Source organism: Pituophis catenifer, unplaced genomic scaffold, assembly GCF_029215685.1.
Source record: "Pituophis catenifer annectens isolate HBS135680 unplaced genomic scaffold, rPitCat1.0.hap2 SCAF_9, whole genome shotgun sequence".
In the NCBI taxonomy this organism is placed as follows: Eukaryota; Metazoa; Chordata; class Lepidosauria; order Squamata; family Colubridae; genus Pituophis; species Pituophis catenifer.
The window spans coordinates 153535-175882 of NW_027256889.1; the positions used below are offsets into that span (position 1 = coordinate 153535).

General features: G+C 57.4%; 2 protein-coding genes across 2 annotated transcripts; one reads left to right on the forward strand and one right to left on the reverse strand.

The window, feature by feature from the left end:
- Nucleotides 1-2012: 2012 nt before the first annotated feature.
- KCNK6 (potassium two pore domain channel subfamily K member 6) lies at nt 2013-5702 on the forward strand. The gene is made up of 3 exons (XM_070949960.1): nt 2013-2322; nt 4197-4592; nt 4808-5702. The coding sequence occupies exons 1-3, from the start codon at nt 2013-2015 to the stop codon at nt 5038-5040; spliced, it is 939 nt and encodes a 312-aa protein (XP_070806061.1). The 3' UTR covers nt 5041-5702.
- A 762-nt stretch (nt 5703-6464) lies between these two features.
- Nucleotides 6465-21511, reverse strand: LTBP4 (latent transforming growth factor beta binding protein 4). The gene is given in 29 exon segments (XM_070949959.1): nt 6465-6700; nt 6799-6951; nt 7137-7517; nt 8082-8234; nt 8350-8499; nt 8578-8706; nt 8833-8907; nt 10001-10210; nt 10797-10940; nt 11052-11177; nt 11299-11424; nt 11620-11751; nt 12262-12384; nt 12501-12626; nt 12786-12917; nt 12995-13120; nt 13311-13436; nt 13874-13999; nt 14086-14211; nt 14511-14642; nt 14750-14848; nt 14943-15119; nt 15253-15417; nt 16075-16197; nt 16339-16413; nt 16687-16792; nt 17521-17753; nt 18541-18762; nt 21220-21511. Coding segments are annotated over 29 exon segments (4437 nt in total). The 3' UTR covers nt 6465-6551.
- Nucleotides 21512-22348: the final 837 nt, after the last annotated feature.

Genomic DNA, 22348 nt, shown 5'->3' on the forward strand with positions numbered 1-22348 from the left:
TACCTCACTCAAGTCAAGGCAGGGTCAAATCATTCCTCTCCATCCAACCCGCCTAAATTCCTGACACTGGGACAGAACCTTGCCACCCTGACTTGACTGGACCTGGGGATCTCCCACCTTTAGCCATGAGTCAGGCTGCAGTGCCCATTTGGGACTGGCAAGCTGCCTGGACTCTCAGCTCCTGCTTGAAGAACAGATGGCAGTTCTGGCCAGGAAGGTCTTCAGGCAGTCTTTACATGGGGCATCTTGTGGGTGGGCTACTCAGAAGCTGCACTTAGCCAGTGTGTGGTGGCATAAGTAGTGATGCCCAAGTGGCATCCCTGCTCCTGGGCGCAGTTGCAGGTTCTGTCAAGCGCAATGTAGGGCCTAGGTATCAGCTACAGCCACTGCCTGACCTGCACAGCCTGACAGGCTTCGCTTGTTTGATTAAGTCAGTCTTCTTTCTTGCTGCATTGGCCTCTCAAGATCTGTATGCCCACCCCTTTCAAAGAGCCTTAAATACCCAGCCTTTCCCAGGGCTCAGGTCAGTAAATGGGCAGGCCCCTTTAAGCCAGGGAACAGGCACGCGGTTGTTTTGATTTGCTCCCTCCCAGGGGCGGTCGTTCTTTTCTTATATGAAGCATCCAAGAGTCATTCCAGATTTGGGTTCCTTAGACATTTAATGGCTAAATAATAGCCCCTGCATCAGGCTTTCCAAGGTCAGACTGTTGTCCCCATTTTGCAGGTAGCCATCTTCTCTGTGTCCTGTGATCATCTGGTTGAAGCTGTTGCGAACCCGGCAGTTGTGTTAAGCGGCTCTTACTTGGGGAGTTCTCCTTTCACGGCTGGGCTGGTGCCCCAAGGTTTCAGCAGCTGCTGTTCCTTCAGATTCTTCTTGTGAGGGAGAGCCTTGCTTTGCTTTCTGCAAGAAGCCCTTGTTGATGGGGAGCGCATGGCATCATCCCTCCACGGGTGTCAGTGGGTCTCAGAAGGAGGATTCACTTTCAGGCAGTTTGGTGGGTTCTGGGGACCATGCTGGGGGGCTCTAAGTGGCACAGAGAGCCATAGGCTCCCTTTCACTGGGTCTGGTGGAATTGGGGAATCAGTCCTTCTGGAACAAGCACTCGGGCCCTCACAGGCTGTTCATGTACACATGTGAACACTCTGGAAATGTCCACATGAAAGATGAGAGTGAATGTTGGAAAATAAAAAATGATGTTGAGGGATTTGCTTCACTTTTTACTTGTATGTACACTGAGAGCTTATGCACCGGAGATAAATTCCTTAGCTGATAAAGAATGATCATTCTAATTCTTTTGCTCCCCACTCTGACTGCTGTTGCTGGGGATCCTTTTTCTCTGCCTGGTGGCTCTTCCTGTTCTCCCCAGGGTCCTGAGGCTTCCTTGCTAGCAAGCCTCTCACCAATTCCCCAGTTCCTGTTTTCGCACTTGCTTCCTGCCTAGAGCACACCCACAGTCCTGAAAGGGGGGGGGAATGCCACCCGCCCCAAGACCTCCGGAGGCTAGTGAGCTCTTTTTTCTGCTCCTCTTTTATAACATCCCCCCCTCCCACATTCTGGGAGGTGGCAAGGACCAAAGCCAAGGACAGGAGAAGGGCAGCAGTGAAGCACAACGGCTTTGGATCAGTAGTCCATCCAAGTGCCCACCACCCTTGCTTTCTCCAAAATCTGACCCTCCTGGGGTGAACTCCAAGGGTTGGCTTTAATCTGTTAGCCTGCGTCAGGGTGAGGTGCCCAGGGCCCCTGAACATGTACTCGATGTTGAGCGCCCGACCGTCACACCCGATGGAAGGAGCGGAATTGGTGGAACTGGTCCGGAAAGCGCCCGACCCAGTATCCCGCTTGCCAGGTGCAACTCTTGGCAGTCCCGGCTCCGCCTGACGGGAGGGGCCTGGCCGCCGCCCAAGAGGCTGGTCCGCGGAGTGCCGGGGCGGACACCGGCTTCGCTTCTGCAAGCGTCTCCTTCTTCCGCTTCTATTTGCCGCGAGTGGCTCTGAGCTCCGCCGAGGGAGCCATGAGGCGCGGCGCAGTGTTGGCGGCCTTCTCGCTAGCCTACGCCGGCTATCTGCTCCTCGGAGCGCTGATCATCTCAGCCGTCGAGCGACCCTACGAGAGCCGGCTGCGAGCCGAGCTGCGGGATCTTAAGAGCGACTTCCTGCGCAGCAGCCCCTGCCTGTCCGAGGCCAGGCTGGAGCGTTTCCTGGACGCCGTGTTGAGCGCCGACCGCCACGCCGCGGCCCTCCTCCACAACGGCTCGGCTGCCACGTCCAACTGGGATTTCGCCTCGGCCTTCTTCTTCGCCAGCACTTTGATCACCACCGTGGGTGAGCCGAGGCCGACTGCGCTTCTTCGGGGACAGGCGGCCCTGTTCTCCTGCACTTTCCTCGGGTCATTCCGGGCTCAGTGGGTGGGAAGGATCAGGCGGGATCCCCGCAGCCGAACGCCTTGTAAGGTGGCGGCATCGGGAGGAGCGCGTTTTGGGGCCCTAGGCCGAGACCCACCCTCCACCCCCACCTTTCGGGCACAGCCTCTTTTTCGCGCTTGGACGTGGCGCCGTGCCTCCACCCTCCGAGACGCAATCTTGACAGAGAACTCCTGGCGCAGGTGAGCAGCGGGGGCCGCTTCCTGGTCTTCGGCTGCTGCTCGCACGGGGCTGCCAAGGACTGAAAGAGCGCCCTGAGATGGGCCTTAATACAGTCGCTGGCTCTGCCTCGGGGCGGTTCTCTGCTGGTGCGCTTGGTCACATACGGTCCCTGCACTGCAGCCCGTTCTGACCCGAAGGGTGTGGACGGAGCTGCCAGGCTTAGCGGAATACCCGGAACTGCGTCTCCCCGCTCGGGCTTTCAGGCTCGTTTGGATGCGTGAACTGGTAGCAATCCACCGGCTCCGCTTTGTACCTTGCCTGGCGGCAGCTGGCTCTTCTAGTGAAAGCCGCCTCTTCCGAGGGAGCATCGGATGGCTACTGGGCTGGCCTCCGTGGATCCTCTTACTCCTGGAAGGGCTCTGCTGCCGACGGTCCAGGTGCCCTGCAAAACAGGTCGCAACACTGGTGCCCTTCTCAGTCCAGTTCCATGATTGGTGAGGGGCGATTTCTTTGCTTTTTGTGCCAATGGCAAGTAGTAAAATCTCATGTTCCATTTTTTAAAAATCTAATAGCAAATACTTTCACAGAGGAGAGTCCTGCAAAATTTTATTAGCAATAGTTACATTGATATTGAACAACTGTCATGTAGAATGACTCTGAAGATAATTGTGATTACAGAACCCACAGATATGGCAGAAGAAAAAACGAGTTAATTTACCCTCTCCATCTCTTTCTGGAGAGAGAAAAGCTGAAAGGTAATATGGGCAAGTGCTGGGCTTTATCAGCAATACTTGGCTTATGGGCAGAAGTGCCAGCGTTAGCTGTAAAGAAGGTCCGTAGCCCTGATGTCTCACAGGTGGGGTAGCCCAACCATTTGGCCCCCTGGAATTGAGCCACAAGTAAGCTAGCTAGTCTTTCCAGCATAGTGTGGCATCCCCAGTTGGTGTGCAGCTCTGCCTTTAGGACAGAGAGGTCACTGTCCCTCCTGTCTTAACCCAAAAGCCCCCAAGCCACCACAGGCAGTGTTCGATATGAACGGGGATTAGGCAGCAGGTGGTGCTGCCCAGGAGCCAGGGTTCCCCACCCTCTGGCTTCTGCTGTGTCCTGGGGTGCTGGCATCTGCCATCCGCCTCTTTGCCCCATGTCACTTCTGGGTAGCCCTGCTGTGCCCAATATACAGGATTGACATTTGTTCTTTTCAACAATAAAAAACCTTGGAGGTCCCAGCAGTGATCAACCTATTATGCTTCCAGCCCAAGCGCTCAAACTAAAGGCCCCTCGCCCCCTCCCCCCATCCGTCATGAAGTTCCAGTTGCTCCATGAATGTTCCACTTCCCTTCAAAAGGGCGGAGGTCTGCCTGCCTCTCACCTTTCCTACCTTCTGTCCCACGAGCTGTGTGAGGTTGCTATCCAACTAAGAATTGGGCCCCACAGCAGCGCATGCTGCGAAGGCAGGAATAGTCCTCCCGTGGCCAGAGGTGGCTTAGCCTGTTTGCTGGCGTGGTCAGTGGAGGGATGAACGCGCTGGTCTCTGCTCTTGGGCCCAGGGCTGTTCACGGGGGAGCCTCAGCACAGTGACCACTGCCTCTGACACACACCCTTCCCTCCTCCCAGGATACGGTTACACTACACCCCTCTCAGATGCTGGCAAAGCCTTCTGCATCTTCTACGCGGTGGTGGGCGTCCCCTTCACCATGCTGGTGCTGACAGCTACCGTGCAGCGCCTTGTGGGCACCTTCACCTCTGGGCCTCTGGAATACCTGGCCCTCCGCTGGGGCTCTGACCGCCGCATCCTGTCGTGGGGGCACCTGTTAGTGCTGATGGGCCTGGTGTTGGCGACCTTCTTTTTAGTGCCTGCTGCCATCTTCAGTTCCCTGGAAGAATCCTGGAGCTTTCTGGATGCTTTCTACTTCTGCTTCATCTCCCTCTGCACCATTGGCCTGGGAGACTACGTCCCTGGGGAGCAGCCCAGACAACGCCTTCGCCCCCTCTACAAGGTCTCTGTCACAGGTCAGTAGCGCTCTGCCCCGGGAACAAGCAAAAAGGCTAGCCCACCCAGAGAGCATCCAGGTGGAAGGCTGAGCCGGACGAGTTAGTTTTGATGGGTACCCCAAGCCTGCCACCTCACATGGGCAACCTGTGATTCTCAGGTGGGCAAGGAGGAGGGAAGGGCCTGCCTGTCTTCCAGACCTGCTCCTGGCTCAATCTCCCCCCTCTCCTTCCAGTTTATCTGCTTCTGGGGCTCATGGCCATGCTGCTGATTCTCCAGACCTTCCACAAGCTGGCAGACCTACACGGCCTCTCTGAGCTGGTCTTCCTGCCCCTGGAGCAGCCTCCCGAAGAGCATCAGAGTATCCTGGGGGAGCCCAGCCCTGCCTCTGAGCCAGGGCAGAGGGAAAAATTACCTGCACAGCCCCGGCCATGTGGCCCATCCCATTATTCCTCCATTAACAGATAACAGCAAGGAGCAGCAGGGCAAGAGTCGGGCTAATCCACAAGGAAGACTGGCTGATCACTCTGCCCTTCCTGACCAAGGAAAGGAGGCTCCTGGACAGTCCACTCCTGTGGAGGGCAGGGGAGGGAATACAGCTACTCTCTGGCCAGGAAAGGAGAGTTTGCAGAGCTTCTGGCTTTCCCTTTGGATGGGCTGGGGAGGGCGATATTTAAAAAGCATAGCTGAAAGGCTGGAGCTTCCAGGCCCTTCGTCCCTCCCCATTGACATCTCCTTCTATCACTGTAGTCAGTGCAACGTGGCCCAGTACCTTTGCCTCCGGCTGTGGTTTGAGCTGAGCTTTGCAAGCCAGGAGCTGCTGAGGCGGAAGGGGGGGTGGGCGCTGTGCGCTTGAGACACCAAAGCCTCAAATGGAAAGTGGAAGTGAAGGGCCCCATCCAGGGTCCATTTCTCAAAACTTTTTGCTACTGACACTTCACATCAGAGAAGACAAACTGGTGGGATTCACTCTTTGTGGTTATTTCTGAGTGCTTGACTGCAGAAGCTCCTTCCCCTTCTGGCTGTGAGACCCCAGAGCCACCCTGGACGCTGCTTGGCCTGTGTTGCTGTTTCCACCCCACCCACCCCAGTTAGTCCAGCCAACTCTGCTCATCCCCACCAAACGCCTGTGCCCCAAAGAGCGGGGGATTGAACGAACTCCCTGCTGGTCTCTCTTCTCCTTAGAGAAGCCAAATCTGTCAACTCCTTTTATAGAAAATATTTATTGGTCCAGTAACAGCAGGGAAGAAGTGACTGTGGCCCCAGCTTGCATGATGCTAAAAGGCCCCCTGCCTGGCTGACAGCCCCTACCTGGATTGTGGGAGTTTTTAGATGTGCAAGGGAGTTTAAGCGTCTGTTGGAGCAACAAGGGAGGTGGAGCTGGGGGAATCAGAGAAGGTGAGTTGTAGGGCCCCTCTCCTCATGACAGGCATTTAAGTACCTGGGAAACGTTTGGGGGGGGTGGGCTCGGTCCATGAGGGTAGGGCTGGAGGCAGGGCATTCACCTGGACTCGGCCCTATTTCCGGACCCTCTGCGAAAGCCCAGGGGAAGACTGTCACTGCTCAGAGGCCCCTGTGCCCCTACCAGGGCCTTGCAGGGTAACTCTGCTGTGAGTCTTCAGCAGATGAGGAAAAGCTGAGGGGGGGTGGGGGGCATGCCTTCCCATGCACACACTGACAAAGAGGGGGTGGGGGGTGCAGGGGAGAAAATGTTTCCAATCGCAGGCATCCAGATGGGCTCCTGCCTTCCAAGGACAAGAGGGATCTGACCCCATTTTGGGACCTTTTGGCCACCCCCCTCATCCCATGGCCCTAATCAGGAGCAGAAGAGCCCCCCCTCTCCTGAGCACTAGCCATCTTCCCAGTTCCTCCAGAGACTGCAGGCTGAGGGGGTGGGGTGAGCAAAGGGTCCCTTCACCTTCACAACCTTTCTCCGTTCCCACCTGGACAAGTAATAAATATTCCCCACCCGTCCCAACTCAGGCTCGGCTGCGGGGGATGTGGAGGCAGCGGGGGGGCTGCCCTGTGGGCGCAGTGCCAAGGGGGCAGAGGCAATGGTAGGAGCCCTCCAGGTTGAGGCAGCGACCACCAGAGCACAGCCTGTCCACTTCCCTGCATTCGTCAATATCTGCGGAGAGGAGAGAGATCATGTCAGGCTGCCCTTTGGCCAGGAGAACCAGGCTCAGCCCGCCAGCTGGGGGGGGGCAAGGAGAGGGGGCCCCTCACCACGGCAGGCCATGTGGGTTGGGTCAAGGCGGTAGCCCTCGTTGCAGGAGCAGGTGAACCCATCGGCAACCTGGACACACCGGCCGTTCTCACAACCACTCAGGATCCCGCATTCCTCGGCAGGGAGCCCTCCAGCGCCTCCAAAACGGCCTGCTGGTGACAGACCAAGAGATGCAAGCAGGCTTCCCTTTTGCACTGCCATGGCCCAAGACCCCCACCCCCTCCTTACAGCTTCCCCTCCCAGAGGCCCTTTTTCTTTCCAGTCCAGGACCACCTGCAAGTGCTGTTTTGCAAACATACAAGTGGTGGCTCCCCCCTCTCCTTTGTCACCCACTCACGGTAGTCTTCGCTGGCCCGACTGGGCCGTTCAGGATAGGAGTGCCTATGGCCACGGGACGGGTAGTGCCAGTCTGAGTCAGGGGGGCTACGAGGCTGGTATTCATCCCGGAGGTCCTCAGCTGGGGTCTCCAGCTGTGCATCGCTATAGGGTGCGTCGTCCAGGCCAGCTGCCTCGTATGGGGATGGTCCATAGAGTGACTCATGAGGGAGAGCATCATAGCTGGGAAGCAGAGGGCCAGGCCGTGCCCGGGGGTCGTAGACATCAGGGCCGTAAGGCATAAACTCTCCTCCGCCATATTCGAAGGGTGCCCGCAGGCTGCCCGGCCGCCCCAACCCATAACTGGGACGCTGGAGGACATTACACAGGGCCTCAAAGTCATCTGGGGAGAGCAAAGGGGCGGGAGGGGGGTTAGGAGCAAAGCAGTCTAAATGCAGGGGCAGATGGTCTCCAGAGGCCCCGCAGGAGGGCATAGGCAGGCTGTTGAACAAAGGAGGCCATCCTCTCCAGAGGAAATGCTCTGAAGAGTGCCCCATTAGCTTCTCCCCACAGTCTCTCCTTGCTATTAAGAGTCACAAAGCTAGAAAAAGGGAAGGAGACTCCCGGTGGCCGGATGGAAGCGGGGGCTCAGGAAGAAGGCAAACCACCATCACCACCTCCTGGGCTGGCAGAGCTGCATTTCAAGCACACAATATGGGACCTGAGGGAGCACCCAGAAACCTCATTGCATCGAATAAGTACTTTCTGGCCTCCAGCTCCTTACCATGAGGATGGGTGGCATAAAAGTTTAATAAATACAATAAATGAAAACAGATGTCTGGGAAAAGGAAAGGTGGCTGCAGTTCTTCCTTCCCAGTGCCTGGTGCTCCTCTCCCCTTCCCTGTTCGGGCACGGGGCCCGCTCCTCTGCTTCATCCTCTGCTCCTGGGGAGAAGGAGGGCACCTACCCGAGTCCCGGGCTGGGCACAGAGCGCAGTTCATGCTCCAGGCCTCTCCGTAGAGACAGCAGCACTCCGTGTAAGTCACCCGGCGGTCTAGGCGGGGTCGGTGGCACACCAGGTCCGGGCCCACCTCCTGCCAGCAGACGGCCAGGTCCTCATCTGGGGGGTGGAGCAGGGATTGCCAGGATGACCCCCAAAGAACCAAGGCTTGCATTGCAATCCATCTCCCAATGCCCCCCTGCGAGGCTGGGCCAGAACGGGGGAGAATACGAACCCAGGCCGTGGCTCTCATTGGTCACGCATCGGCGCTGGGAGGGGTCCAGCACCAGGGGAGCAGCGCAAGAACAGTAATAGGAGCCGATGGTGTTGATGCAGTGGCCCCCCACGCAGGGCTCAGCTTCTTCATCCAGACACTCATCGTTATCTGGGGCGACAAGGGCATTGATAAATCTCAGGCCACAAGCACCTCAGAAGTGGGGGGTGGGGGGGCAGCAGTCCTCACCAATGCACTCCAGGTGCTGTGTCTCATAATAGTAGCCATTGGGGCAGTAGCAGGAGTAGCCAGGGATCTTGTTCAGACAAACCCCTCCCTTGCACATCTGGGAGCCGAAGAGGGCACATTCGTCCACATCTGTATAGGAATACCGAGTTGGCATAAAGGCATAAAGTGAAGACCCCCAACCCACTCTCTTCCATGTGGGCCCCCAGCCCCATTTAAGCTGGCCTCATCCAGACACACACACACACAAGTGCGCACCTGTAACTGCTGGGACGTTTCTGATGAGGACAGCAGCGTAGCCACTGCCATGAGGACACAGAGCTTGGAATTCAGCTGCAGGGAAACAGGCCATCTGTCAGCAGCTGCCCCAAGGGCCAAGGCCCCCTCCCAGCCTCAGTCTGTGGCAGGGGTGGCTCGGCCATTGGAAAAAGACTTCACTCAGTGAAAGCTGTTGCTGGAGCTCCCATCCAACAGCCTTCAGAGGAGAGGGAAGATGGCAGAGGCCAGGAACGCCCACAAAGGGAGCCTGCTTGCCTCTGCCAGAGACAGCTGGGGCTGCTGACAGACATTCTCAAGACCACCTGCAGCCTTCTGCGGCCCCAAATGCAAAGCCAACCCCTGCTTTGGTTTCCATTAGAAGCACAGATCTCTCCCTCCCCATTTCCTATTGGATTCCTAGAAGTCATGAGCAAAGCTGGGTGGGGGCCTGACCAAACTCCTTCCAGAGAGAGGAGACTAAAAGGCTGCTTGCAACATCTTAAGCCATCATTTCTCCCCTCTGCATTTCCCGCCCCCCCACCCGACCTCCACAGGTTCTCTGAGTAAGAAGAGATTGCACCTCTCTGATGGCATTGAAGGTGAGTGGGAAGGTCCCTTGTATAGTTACCATCAGGCAAGCGAGCCCGAAGCCCATTCCACAAAATTAACTTGAGAAAACCCTTACACCCCCCCCTGCCCGTTCCCATTACAACAGGGGATCCTTTCACCAAAGGATGGAAGATCCCAATGCCACCTACAAGCCTATATAGATGTAACTATTTACAGTTAAAATGATAAAATTAGTCCTAAAATGAGGACCCAGTTTGTTGGGGGCAATATGCTGATTCTGTAAACTCTTAAAGTGGACTGTAAAAGCACTATGAAGTGGTATATAAGTCTAAGTGCTATTGTTATATGCCTTCTTTTGTTTTATTTTTTCACTTAAAAACATTTTAATGCATTTTTTTTGACAAAGCATGTACTTTTATGTTTGTGTGTTTTTCCCATTTCTCTGTCACTATTTAAAAGCTGCAAAATAATAAGCTTTTAATAGTGGGGGGGGCATGCGCGAGATTCTGTTCCTAGAGCTGTTCCAATCCACATTCCTGTATGTGCCACCCCCCCCCCAGCCTCTTCCAGGAAGCCCTGCTGACCCTCCCAGTCTTACCTGTCCCCAAGGAGGGGCAGGCCTGGATGTGGCAGTCAAGGCCCCACCCGTGGCCGAGGCTGCAACAGCACTCCTGGCGGGTGGCATTCCTGGCCAGAACATTTTCACACGCTTGGGCGGCATTTGGGTCATAGTAGCACTCACGTCGCAGGCTGTCAGTGCTCTCCGACTGCGCAGCATCTGGGTGCCTGGGGAGAGCTGGGAGACGAGCTGCAGGACGGAGAAGGTGGATGGGACCCCCTCCCAGGTTCATTCAGAGAGTTCCCCCCAAAGTCTTCCCTCCCCTCTGCTGGAGGGCTCTGGGTGGTCCGAAATGCAGCTGGCAAACCGTCTGGCAACATCATTCCTCTCCTGCAGTTGCTCTGCTAGGGGATCCAGTTCATCTTTAAAGCCCTGCAGGCACCCAGGTATCTGCAGGACCCCCACCCCGCCCTGCCCGGCCTTGGCTGACCCATTTTGATCTGAGGTGGGGGGCAGGAGGTGTTTTCCCAGCAATAAGGGGTGGCTTCCCGAAATAAGGGGTGTCCTCAGCCCCCCCCCTTCCCCTATCATTCCACGAAGCGTTTGGGACCTGCCATCATGGCTCACCTTAATTAGTTACTTGCCTGACAGTTTTCAATTGTTATTGTATGACATTGAAAACCACCCCAAATCTTTCAGAAATGGGTTCAGAGTGGTTTCCCTCCAAGGGCCACCTACTGGGAGGGCTTCTCTGTTCAGCTCAGACCTTTGGAGCTTACCTACCTTCTGTCCCACAGGGCCCTCCCCCCCTTCCAAGCCTCCCCCCAGCTCTTACCAGCACTGGGCAAAGCAATGCAGCGGCCAGTCATGGGGTCAAACTCTTCCCCAGTTTGGGGGCAGATGCACAGGAAAGAGCCTTCCACGTTCTCACACGGTGCTGTTCCACAGACCCCCTGCAGTGTCTCACACTCATTCACATCTGTGAGGAAGGGATGGAAAAAAGGTGCCACTGGTATCCAGGCCTCCCCCTCCCTCCTCCCTTCGGTTTGTCCCAGGGTCTCCATCCCCTGCCCTGCTGCCAGCCACATACCTAAGCAATGCCGCCCATCCCTGGCACTTTCATAGCCCTGGTCACAGATACATTGGAAGGAGCCTAGCAAATTATGACAGATGGCATGGGCACCACACAGGGAACTGTTCTGGCACTCGTCCACATCTGCAAGGGTCATGTATGCCAACTCAGAAGAGCTGTGATCCTTTGGTGGCTCACTAAATTGCAGAGGTCACCACTGTGAGGCTCCTCCTGCCCACGGCCAAAACCCCACGGATGTCCTCACCTATGCAGTCCCCAGCAGCAGTGGCTTGGTAGCCCATCTGGCAGGTGGTCACACAGTGATAGGAGCCCAGTGTGTTCTCGCATCGCTTCTCTCCACACACCCCGGGCTTCTGGCATTCATCGATATCTGGAGGGGGAGCCACTGGTTGGTACAGATGGAAGGTTAACGAGCAGGAAGCTGAACCCTCCCAGGCAGAGGGGGGGGGGGTGTCTTCTCGGAGAAGGGTTTCATGCTGACACTGTGCAACAGATGCCCAGAACCAGCCTAGGGTGGGGAAGGAGACATGGAAAGCCCACCAGTAGCTGGCCTGGCGGAACTCACCAACACAGTCTCCTGTGGCACTGGTTCGGTAGCCGGCCTGGCAACCCACGACACAGCGGTATGAGCCAACTGAGTTTTCACAGTGCTGTGTTCCACAGAGGGCTGCCCCATATTCCTGGCATTCATCGATGTCTGTGGGATGTAGGAAGAGAGGAAGGCTCAGTAGGAGCTCCCTGCCCCGGGGAGGGGCTCAAAATTCCAGAGATCAGACTTGGATAAGCATTCAAGGGACTAACCACTATGGTGGAGCATCCCAGAATGAGCCTCTGGGGTCCCCAGGTCCCCTGCAAGGAGGCAAATGTGTGAAACGACACTCTGCAGGGGCCCTGGCAGCAGGCCCTCCTGGGAGAGGTACCAGCACTTGGGGGGAGGGGGGGGCAGAGAAACTCCTGATTTGCGGAGCCCACTAGTGCTGTCAAGTGAGGGAAGGCCATATTGGGTGGACTTGGAGCTTGTGCTTATGGTGGCTAATCCTGTGCCAGCAACCAGAGACTCCAGGATCCCCTGTCTGAGAGCTTCAACCAAAATTCTGACTTTCTCCTCTGTCAACCTTGGCAGGCTGAAAGTAACAGTGCCCCCCACCCCATCCCACAGCCCCCAAGACCAACTGCTGAGAGGCTGCAGCTGAAAACTGCCACTCACCCTCACAGGAAGCTTTGCTGGGCGTGCTGCGGGTGCCAGGGGGGCAATAACAATCAAAGGAGCCTTCGGTGTTAGCACAGTGCCCTCCAGCACAAACTGTAGCACTGAGACATTCGTCAATGTCTGTTCAAAGGCCAAAAGAGAAGTCAGCAGGCCACGAACACTGCAGTGGTTCTGGATCTCAACCCCTCCCTTGGCATGCACTCAGTGCCCCCCAGATGAGCCTACAGGACCCTTACCCTCACAGGAGGCCCTGTCGGGGGCCGCAGTGAAGCCCTGGGCGCACAGACAGGTGTAGGAGCCCTCGATGTTGAGGCACTCACCCCGTGGGAAGCAGAAGTCACCCTCCAGGCATTCGTTAACATCTAGCAGTGGGGAAAGATGAGTGGGCACCGTTCTTGCCAGTGTTGCCAGTCTATGCCTGGAGGGACCCAGAACTCGGAAAGCGTGGGTCTACAGGAAGGTGGCAGCCCCCAACTGAGCTCAGCCCTGGCTGGCATGTTCCTCTAATGTGTGGCACTCACCCACGCAGGAAGTGCCCCCTGCGCCCTCCATCCGGTACCCTCGGGCACACTGGCAACGGAAGGAGCCCTCTGTGTTGAGGCAGCGCCCCTGAGGGCCACAAGGCAATCCTCCTGCTGTACACTCATCAATATCTGTGGAAGGAGTCTGCCCATCAGTGGTGCCCCTGTGCTGCCCCCACACCTCCCCCCTGCTCCCTTCCCTTGCACACCCAGGCATTGGTTCTCCGTCAGGCTGGCCCGGAACCCGGCAGGGCAGAGGCAGCGGTATCCACCGGGCACATTCTCACAGCGTCCAGAGCCACAGGGGGGAGGGCTTTGCAAGCATTCATCAACATCTGTGGGACACAAAGCAAGAGGCTGCATCCCTCTGGACCCATGCCCATCTCTCTGCTCCGGAGGCCTCTGAGCAAAGCCTGCCAAAGTGGGTCCCTGGGAAGTTTGTGTTGACAGGCTGCTGCCATCCCCCAAAGCACAAGTGGGACAACAGGCCAACCCACAGGGGCAGCTTCTCCCCAGCCCCCTGACCTGCACACAGAGTCCCCAGCGGGTTCGGCTGGTAACCAATGGGGCAGCTGCAGCGATATCCGCTCGGCACGTTCTCACAGCGGCCAGGCTGGCAGAGGGAGGGGCGCTCTTGGCACTCATCCACATCTGGAAAATCACAGGGTAACTTTGTGTCCCAGGCTCCTCCCTGCCTCCTTCATGTACTCATCCCCCCAGCACTCTGGCCAAGGGGAACCAACTGTTTGTGGGAAGCGAGACCCACACTTAAGAGGGGTTTTAAACCCTATCAGCAAAGGGGGTGTGATCTTGTGGGCCCTGACACTGGCTGTACCCACGGGAGCAGGCACAGAGGCAAGAGTCAGCGTGTTTGAGGATGGGAGGGGGAAGCTTGGGAGTACCCATTTACATGTGCAGAAAAAGAGAAGGGCAGCCATAACGGCAAACCATGCCCTAGGCTTCTCTGAATGAGAACCACGTTTCGATGCCATCCGCCTCTGCATACTAGTAGAAAGGTGGGGAAGGAGAGGAGTTGGTGCTGCTGGCCAGCCAGCCTCCTGCCCCCACCAAGTCCCCACCCCCATTACCTCGACATTCAGCACCAGAGGGGTCGGGCTGATAGCCGCTGGGACAGGAGCAGCGGAAGGAGCCCAGGGTATTGAGGCAATGACCACCCACACAGGGCCGGGGCACATGGGCACATTCATCAACATCTGGAAAGGAAACCGGACAATGGAAGATACGGGTGCATGATGGGAAGGGTGATTCCCCTGAGGGCCAAATCCTCTGGAGCCCCTACCCTGGCACTCCACTCCGGAGGGGTCAGCTTGAAAGCCTGTGCGGCACCTGCAGCTAAAACTACCCGGGGAGTTCTGGCAATGCCCGTTGGGACAGGGGCGTGGACTGCTGCGGCATTCATCCACATCTGCAGAGAGAGGAGAAGAAAGGAGTACGATTGGCAGGAAGGTGGGAAGGCAAGAATGGCCCAGTGGAGCCCTTTCATCTGCTCCTCTGGCCACCTATGTGGGGGAGAGGGACATTTATGCTGCAAGCCAGGCTCAGCCCAGAATCTACCAGTTTTGCAAAACCCGGTTTGCCTCTGAGCATCCACATGACTATCAGACGCTCTGTCTTTCGGGTGGCCTTGTTGAGGAGGTGAAGGCCTGCATGACATCCCAAAGGTCGCTCCCCATGGATTTTGGGGGGCACTCTTCTCCAACTCACCAATGCAGTGGGTGCCTTGAGGGCTCAACCAGTAGCCACGGTCACACACACAAGTGTAGCCCCCCCGGCGGGGAATGCAACGTCCTGGCCCGCACACCTGAGGGTGTCGCTCGCACACCCCTCGCCCAGCCTCTGGGGAAGCATGCCACAGGAGCCTGGTCATTTCTGCGCTCTGGCCTTTCCCCCCTTCCTCCTTCCTTCCCTTCCCTCCAGCCCCTTGCCACCTGGCATAGCCCCACCTTCTGTACTTGGAGCAGCTGGGCCAGATGCAGGGGACCGAGTGGGCAGGGGCCAACGAAAGCGCTCCAGCAACGTAGTGGGAGGGACGCTCCAGAGAGCTGCAAAGCAGAAAGAGCTGGCATAAGGAAGAGAGGAGGGGGCTACCTTGGTGGCCTACCCTGGTCAAGATGAGTCGTCCCCCCAAAGACATACCCACAAGAGACGGTGCTGCTGTTGTCCGAGGCACCTGGGGGGGAGGCCCCTGCCTCCCATGCTGACGGGTCACTGGCACCCTGGGGGGGTCCTGACCAAGGAAGCGAGTGTCGAAGCGGAGGTCCGAGGCAGAGTAGTGATAGCCGGGCCCAGCTGGACAGATGTCCTTGAATCCCTCTGGCAGGAGAGCAACAGTGGCAGGTAAAGGAGAGGGCAAAGTGCCCATCCCACCCTCCACCCCATCCCCTTGCCTTTATTCCTGCCCTGCTGATTAACTTCTGCTCGTGTGGCAGAGCTCTCGGTGCCTCACCTGAGCCGAAGGGCGGGCAGTGCTGGCAGCCCCAGCCCCAGGCCTTGCCCACTCGGCTGCAGCAGCAGATCTGCTTGGTGATGTTCCGCAGGGTGGGCAGGGAGCAGCGGCCGTCCCGCAGCACGCGGAAGCAGGGGGCTTTCACCTCGGAGATCACGTGGTGGGCTGGGGAGGAAGAAAAGGGCTTAAAGCTTTGGGTAATCCAGGGGGTGCCCCCCCCCACCGGGGACAAGCCCAGTCTGAGCATGGCTAGGATGCAGGGTGGAGAGTGGCTGTTGCTGCAAGGCCTTAAAAACCTTCAGCCACTCCCCAATATAAAATTTTGCTATATCTTTGGCTCAGATCAGTTGGTTGCATAATTTGTCCAATTTTGAATAAGAACTTGAAGAATTATTTCCTAATATCTGGACACAATTTCTGATCGATTATACATTTGGCACAGCCTTGCTTTTCACATCAAAAGCCAATGGCCTGCAAGTGGATAGTGTGGCTTTCTCAGCAATCTGATCTTACTTCCCTCTCTTACATACTTTTGTGTGAATTCTTCAAACCAACCAAATGTTAAACAAGATGTCAACTCCATTCTTTCACCCTGGGGGAGGGGGAGGGCAAAATATTGGGTTTCCTCCATGTTACCTTGGATGGCCAGGAGAGGGCAGCATCGGCCCACCTAGACCTCCCTGCCTTGGAAGCCACAAAGAGAAAAGATTAGTCCCCCTCCCCCTCTCCCAAGGCCACAGGCAGAGAAGCGGCCCAGGCCCCTCCAGACTTCCAGATGGAGCCATCCTGTCCCACCCTGCCTTCCTCTGGGGCCGGACTCACAGATGCAGCTGCTGCGGGAGGAATCAAGGATGTAGCCCTCATGGCAGACACAGGCAAAGCTGCCACGAGTGTTGGTACATTCTCCATTGTGGCAGAAGTTGCCCTCCTGACATTCATCCACATCTGGCAAGAGGGAGAGACAGCCAGGATGGCAGTGGGATCAGCTGGGAGGACTAATCCCCACCTGCAGGTCCAGCCTCTCAGCAAGGCTCCCTGCATCCCTTGCAGCCCAGCAACCCTTCCCAAGTGGCCCTGCCTACTCACCCACGCAAGAATTATTCAGCCGCAAAAACCCTCTGGGGCAGCCCACCGCGTTCCTTCCAACTGGCCCAGAAGCCCCTGTGGCGAGACAGCATCAGAGAATGAAAGACCACTCCGCTCCCTTTCCTGAACCACCGCTGCCCCCCCCCCCCGCCCCCACATACGGGGCTGCTTGGGGGATGTGGAAGAGGAACGTGGGGCTTTCCAAGTAGGGAGGCAAGCAGCAGGCACAGCCAAGAGGTGCGTGTGGATGTGTGTGTGAGGATCTGTGGAAAGAATTGGGTCAGAGGAGGCCAGCTGGGTATCGGGTACCCCGGGGCAGCAGGAACCCCCGGCTTTCAGCTATCTTACCCACGTCACCATCGGCACAAGGCAGACAGCCATGAACACCCCAGGCGACACCGGACCCACGGCAGCAGATCTCTCGCGTGCGCAGCCCAGGCATGGGGGCACTGCACTGAAAGGGCGAGGTAGCGACCAGTTAGGCAATGCCCCTGACCAACCCAACGACACCCCATTAACCTTCCGTGCTCCTGGCAAGCGAGGAGAAGGCGAGGTGTGACTTCACACAAGCATGTCTGTGTAAAGCCAAAAAGGCACCCCCGCCCCCCTGAGATGCGAAACAGGACCCTGAGCAGCGCGCTCGCTTCTTCCCTGGGGATTTTCACCCTCTCAAGAGGAATCGGTCGCGCAAAGTTGCACTCTTGCCTACGCATGTGGTTCTGCGTGGGGTGTGAAAACAGACCTGCGTGGGGTGTGAAAACAGACCTGCGTGCGCTAGAGTTAGGCGGAGAATTCAGCAGAGAGAACCTGAAATGGGGGGGGGGTGCCTGGGGGAGCCTTCCTTGCCTGCCTCTTCCCGCCCGCCGCTCCCGCCTCCCTCGCTGTGGGCGCCGAAGGAGAAAACCCACGCGCTTGGCCAGGGAAGACGCGGACATCTGACCGAGGACCAAGGCAGGCTTGACCCGGCCCGGCGCCCGGCCGCGGCCGCTTCGGAAACAACCGAAAACCCTCGGGCGCACGCGGGAATCTACAGTCGCCTCTGCGAGCCCCGGCCAGAGCTCAGCCCCGCTTTCCCTGGTGTCTTCCGGGGTGGGGGGAGGTTGGCGGGTCGGAGGTGCCGGAGCGGCTTTTCAGCCGGCCCGGCGCCCGAGCACGATTTGTTCGACAGCCGCCCTAGCCTACCTCTTCGTCGCGCAACTGTTGAAAGCAGTAGCCGAAGCCGGAGGTTTCGCCGTAGCCGCCCTCGGGGTCCCGGTTGCTGCTCTGGGCCAATACGCCGGAGAGGGCTTGGCGGGAGGGTGAGAAGGCGTTGGGGTCGCTGGGTAGCAACTCCTCGCTGACTCGCTCCACCTGATGGATGGTGACCGAGGCCTCTGGCGGGTGCTCCACATGGACGTTCACCAGCGACGCCATACCTGGCGGGAGGAGACGCAGGTGGGGGCCCCAACCCGAACCCCGCCAGCAGTTTGGTGCTCAGAAGGGGCTCAGCCCTGGCCACCAGGAAAGGCTTGGACCCTGGGCAAGCTGCCCCCCTCCCTCCTCCTACTGCCCCCAGTCTGCCAGGTGCCTTGAGGAGCTCCTCTTTTGCCCAGGGAGTTGCTGCTATGACACGATTATTATGACATTGTATTTATATGGCTGCCCATCTCATCTTATCTCAAAGACTCCAGTCAGCTCACAACAGGTAAAAAAAAATCCAATAAAAATAACTGAAAAACTGGGGAAATCAGCATCAGTAGCCGAATGCATCCTATCTCAGCTCAATGCAGCCTTTGTAAGATGGTCCCACCTTTGCTGGACCTACAGACCCAATGGCAGAGCGGTGTCTTCAGAGCCTCCCTAAAGGCCAGAATGGGTGGGGACAGCCTAAGGTCCAGGGTAGGTTGGGAATGATGCTCTGCAGGGTGAGTGCCACTGCGGAAAAGGCTCTTTGTAGATGGGACTCAGACATGCCAGTCCTAAGGGGAGAGACAGAGGTGGGGGACCCTGTTTCTTCTCATAGATCCTTCTATCCCTTCAACCCAGGGGTCTGGCTCTTAACTGCCCTGCTCCATATAGTAATGGGCAGGGGATGGCCCTGCCTTGGTGTCCTCGCCTGGAACATTGGCATGTAAGCAAACTTTCACAGCCATTTCTCTCTTTGTGGTTCCTTCACAATCTGATTCCCACCTATCCCCCCCCCCCTTTTCCAGGCTTCCTTACCATCTCGCTCGTAGCGGTGGTTGGCGATTGGGAGGGTGTGCACAGACTGCTGCCGACTATACTCCGGCTCCCTCTCAGTTCCAGGATGAACAGGGCCTTGTCCTTGACTGAGGTAAGGAAAGGCCGGGATGTGGCAGAACTTGCCGGTCCAGTTGGGGGGGCAGAGGCATTTGTCCTTCTTGAGACAGACTCCCCCGTTTTGGCAGATGAGGGGACACAGGACTGCAGGACAGAGAGAAGGTGGGAGTGGAAACAGAGGCAGAAGCTCAGCTGACCCAAGCTCAGCTCACTGGCTTCTCAGTGGACATGCAAACAACAAAACACCCAGCAGTCTGCCTTTTTTTTTCACCCCCACCCTGGTCAATGAAGCACCTTGCCTGTCTGGCCCTGTTACACTCTCGACTGGACCTTTTCTTCCCAAGGTGAATGAGCACAGGAGAAGGAAGGGGAGGAAGATGGAAGCAGAATCCACAAAGAAGAGGGAGGGGCTCAACCTATCCTCTAAAGCACCTGAAGGCAGGACAAGAAGCAATGGATGGAAACTAATCAAGGAGAGAAGCAACCTGGAACTAAGGAGAAACTTCCTCACAGTGAGAACAATTAACCAGTGGAGCGGCTTGCCTTCAGAACTTGTGGGTCGCTCATCACTGGAGGCTTTTAAGGAGAGACTGGACAGCCATTTGTCTGTAATGGAATAAGGTTTCCTACTTGAGCAGGGGGTTGGATCAGAAGACCCCCAAGGTCCCTTCCAATTCTCTTATGCTGTTATTCTATCTGTTATTCTGTTGTTCTATCCAGGAGGAGAAAGATAATGTGAGTAGGGGGAGATTTTGGCTTTTCCCAATCCATCTTTTGGCTGCCCTTGCCCTGAACAGTAACTTCCTAAGCCTGTCTGGTCTGGAAAGGCATTTGTCCCCCAGACTGACAGATGGGTGAGCAACTGTCCTCAGTACAGAAATGTTCCTGTCACTTTGATTTGGAACGTGTGCATGGCTCTCCAACAGGAGTTTAGCACTGAGACCTGGCCGTGATGGCAAGGCTGAGGCACGGGCAGAGGGCCTCCAGGCTTTTTCCGCCTGCCCCATGGCAATCTACAGGGAAAGAAGCAGCAGCAGGTTACAAATCCTTTCCTCTGGGGCTACCTGGGCAGAGAAGGGAGCCCCTGGTGCCTATCCAAGCCTTCCAGCTCAGAATCCTTCCAAGGAAAGGATTCTGGTTGGAGGAGGGGCAGCCCTGCGGGAGGGCAGGGGCTCCAGGCCAGCCGGAACAGCAGGCTGAGGGGCCGGGAAGGGATGTCTCTTGAGCAACAGCAGCTGCATGGGCCAGATCCCTTGGCCACACTTGGACCTGCTTCCTCTCCTCAAGTTCAGCTAGGCATTTTCTCCACCTGGGGGGGGATGCCAAAGGCTACCCCACCCCCATGTGCGGAGCAGCTGCTGTAGCAAGCAGTGAGGAGTGTGTGACCCTCGACCAAGCCCCTTCCTGTTGTGCTCCCACCCACACCAGGCCTGGGTAGCATCAAGTGGAACAAACTGCACAACAACTGGAAGCGAGGAGACTGAAAACAGCCCCCTCCCCCCCTTCCAACGCCCCCACACATGAGCTCAAGCTAGAGGCTGTTGCCTTTCTGGGGAGAACAGAGGCTCGCTGGGGCCAAGTGTGGGCCGGACAAACACTTGGGGCCCAGAGGCTTTTCTTGATCTCACAGCCACCCCCTTGCTCCTTCTCCGCAACTTTGGCAGGACTGGAGTCAAGGCAAACTGGCATCTGGCCCAAGGCAGCTGTCCCATCTGGTGGTGGCATGATGCCAGCCTCCTGTTTATGCTTTCATTTCCCAGCACCGAGCCCTAAAGAGGCTCCAGTAGGACTTTGGTGTGGGATTGAGCTGTGGGGGGAAAGAGCTCATGGGAGAATGGGGACAGAGGCAGGTGACCCACTCCCAGAAATCAGGGGAGGGAAAACAGGTAGCCCAGCAGATGACAGTTCTGTGCCTCTGCCCCGGATTTCCCCTCCCCCAATGACCCATGTAGTTCTGGGAGACCCTCCAACGCCCACCTGGGAGGAGAGGAGAGGAGAGGAAGGCCAGGCCAGCCTGCAGGCAGCTACCTGCTTCCGGGTTGTGAGAATGACCTGCCTCTGCCCTACCTCCTCCCATTACCCAGGAACAAGGCCCTCAGCCACCTCCTGCATCTGCCTGGCAAAGTCACGCCCAAGAGCCTGGCTGGGTCAGCAGCACAGAGGACTCCCATCCAGAGACAGCCCTGCAGTCAGAGCAGCAGCTGGAAGAGGTAGGGGCCCCAGAAGGAAGAAACTGGGGTGGGCCTATCAAAGGGATGAGGACCAGCTAGCTGCTGATCCCTGGGCAGAACCTTGCCTGGGAAACAGGAGAGGCACAGAGAACCAGGGCCCTGCCAAGCAGTGGCTGGGGCTGAAAGTAAGGCAAGACACCCCCAGAGGCACCTGATTTGCACCAGGCAGCAAAAGGGAAGAGGTGCTTGAAAACTGAATGGAGTCAGGGCACTCCATTTCCCCCAGCCCAGGATCTGGGATGTCTGCTTGCCACCCTCCCCTCCCCCTCCCCATTGACCAGTCTGGGCAGGTCTCTTACTAGGGGCCCATCATCTCAACCCATAAGCCAATGAATGGGACCGTCAGCTCCCCTGACCCCTCGGTACTCACAGACTCGGAATCCAGAAGCCCCTTCCACTGCCCTGGCGGTCTCCCCGCTGTACAGAGTGGTAGCGTTGCCCTGCTCACATCGGTTAATGCAGCGCCCGTTGCTGCAGTGCATGTGGCAGATCGTGGGGGTGAAGAGGACCTTGACCTGCTGACCCTCCCCAGGCAGGGGGGAGAAGCCAACCAGCAGCAGCACAGCCAGCAGGAGGTGGTGGACGAAGCCCATGGCCCCAAGCTGAGCAGGGAGCCACAGCTCCAGACAGGCTGCAGGCAGGGAGGGCTATGCGCCCACCATGGAGAGCACACAGACCCACCCGCTAATTGGAAGCAGCAAGCTTGGGGTGGGTGGGCTGCAATCCAACAACAATGTTTACAAGGGAGCACGGCCGCCAGGAACAGGGTTAACTCTTAGCTGCTCTCCACAAGCCCGGAGGAGCGAGCGTCCTTCCCTTGGCCCCCCAGTGCAGAATGGCTGCCCTCCCCCCCCCTGCACACAGAGCCGAGGTGCCAGCAGACAAGCCAACTCTGCTGAAGTTCCTCCAGCTGTTTCCCTCTGCAAACAGCTGCAGCAGATGCATCAGGAGATGTGCTCTCCCGTGCAAGCCACCCACTCTCCTCCACTGTGCTTGTGGGGCTCTCACCCTGCCTTGTGCTGGTTCACACAGCTCCCAATTGCTGCGTCCCCACACTGACACAACCACTCCGCCACCACCAGGGCAACCCCCCTCAGCAGCTGCTTCCTGCCCAGTCTGACTGGAGCGCGCCTGGCTCCTCCGGAGAGGCTGCCCTGCCCGCCCCACATATCCCTCCACTCCCCCTCCCGTCTGAAGGGCGAAGCCCCCCTGTCCCTCCGTCCCATTTCTGCCTGGGGGTCACTGACAACAGGAGGCCAACTGTTTTTCAGCCTGGAAATGCAAGATTTGAAACTGGTTTCTAAGTGGAAAGACCCCCCCTCCCCATTTCGTTTCCCCAGCTGTTGACACTCGGGGCTGTTTTGTGTTGGATTTCTGACATGCAAACTCTTCCTCCTCCAATAGCTGTTCCCAGAAGAAAGATTCACGCCCCCCTTTACAAATCTCCCAGCAGGCACTGTTTGGGAACAGGGCAAACATCTGTGCCAGCTGGACATACA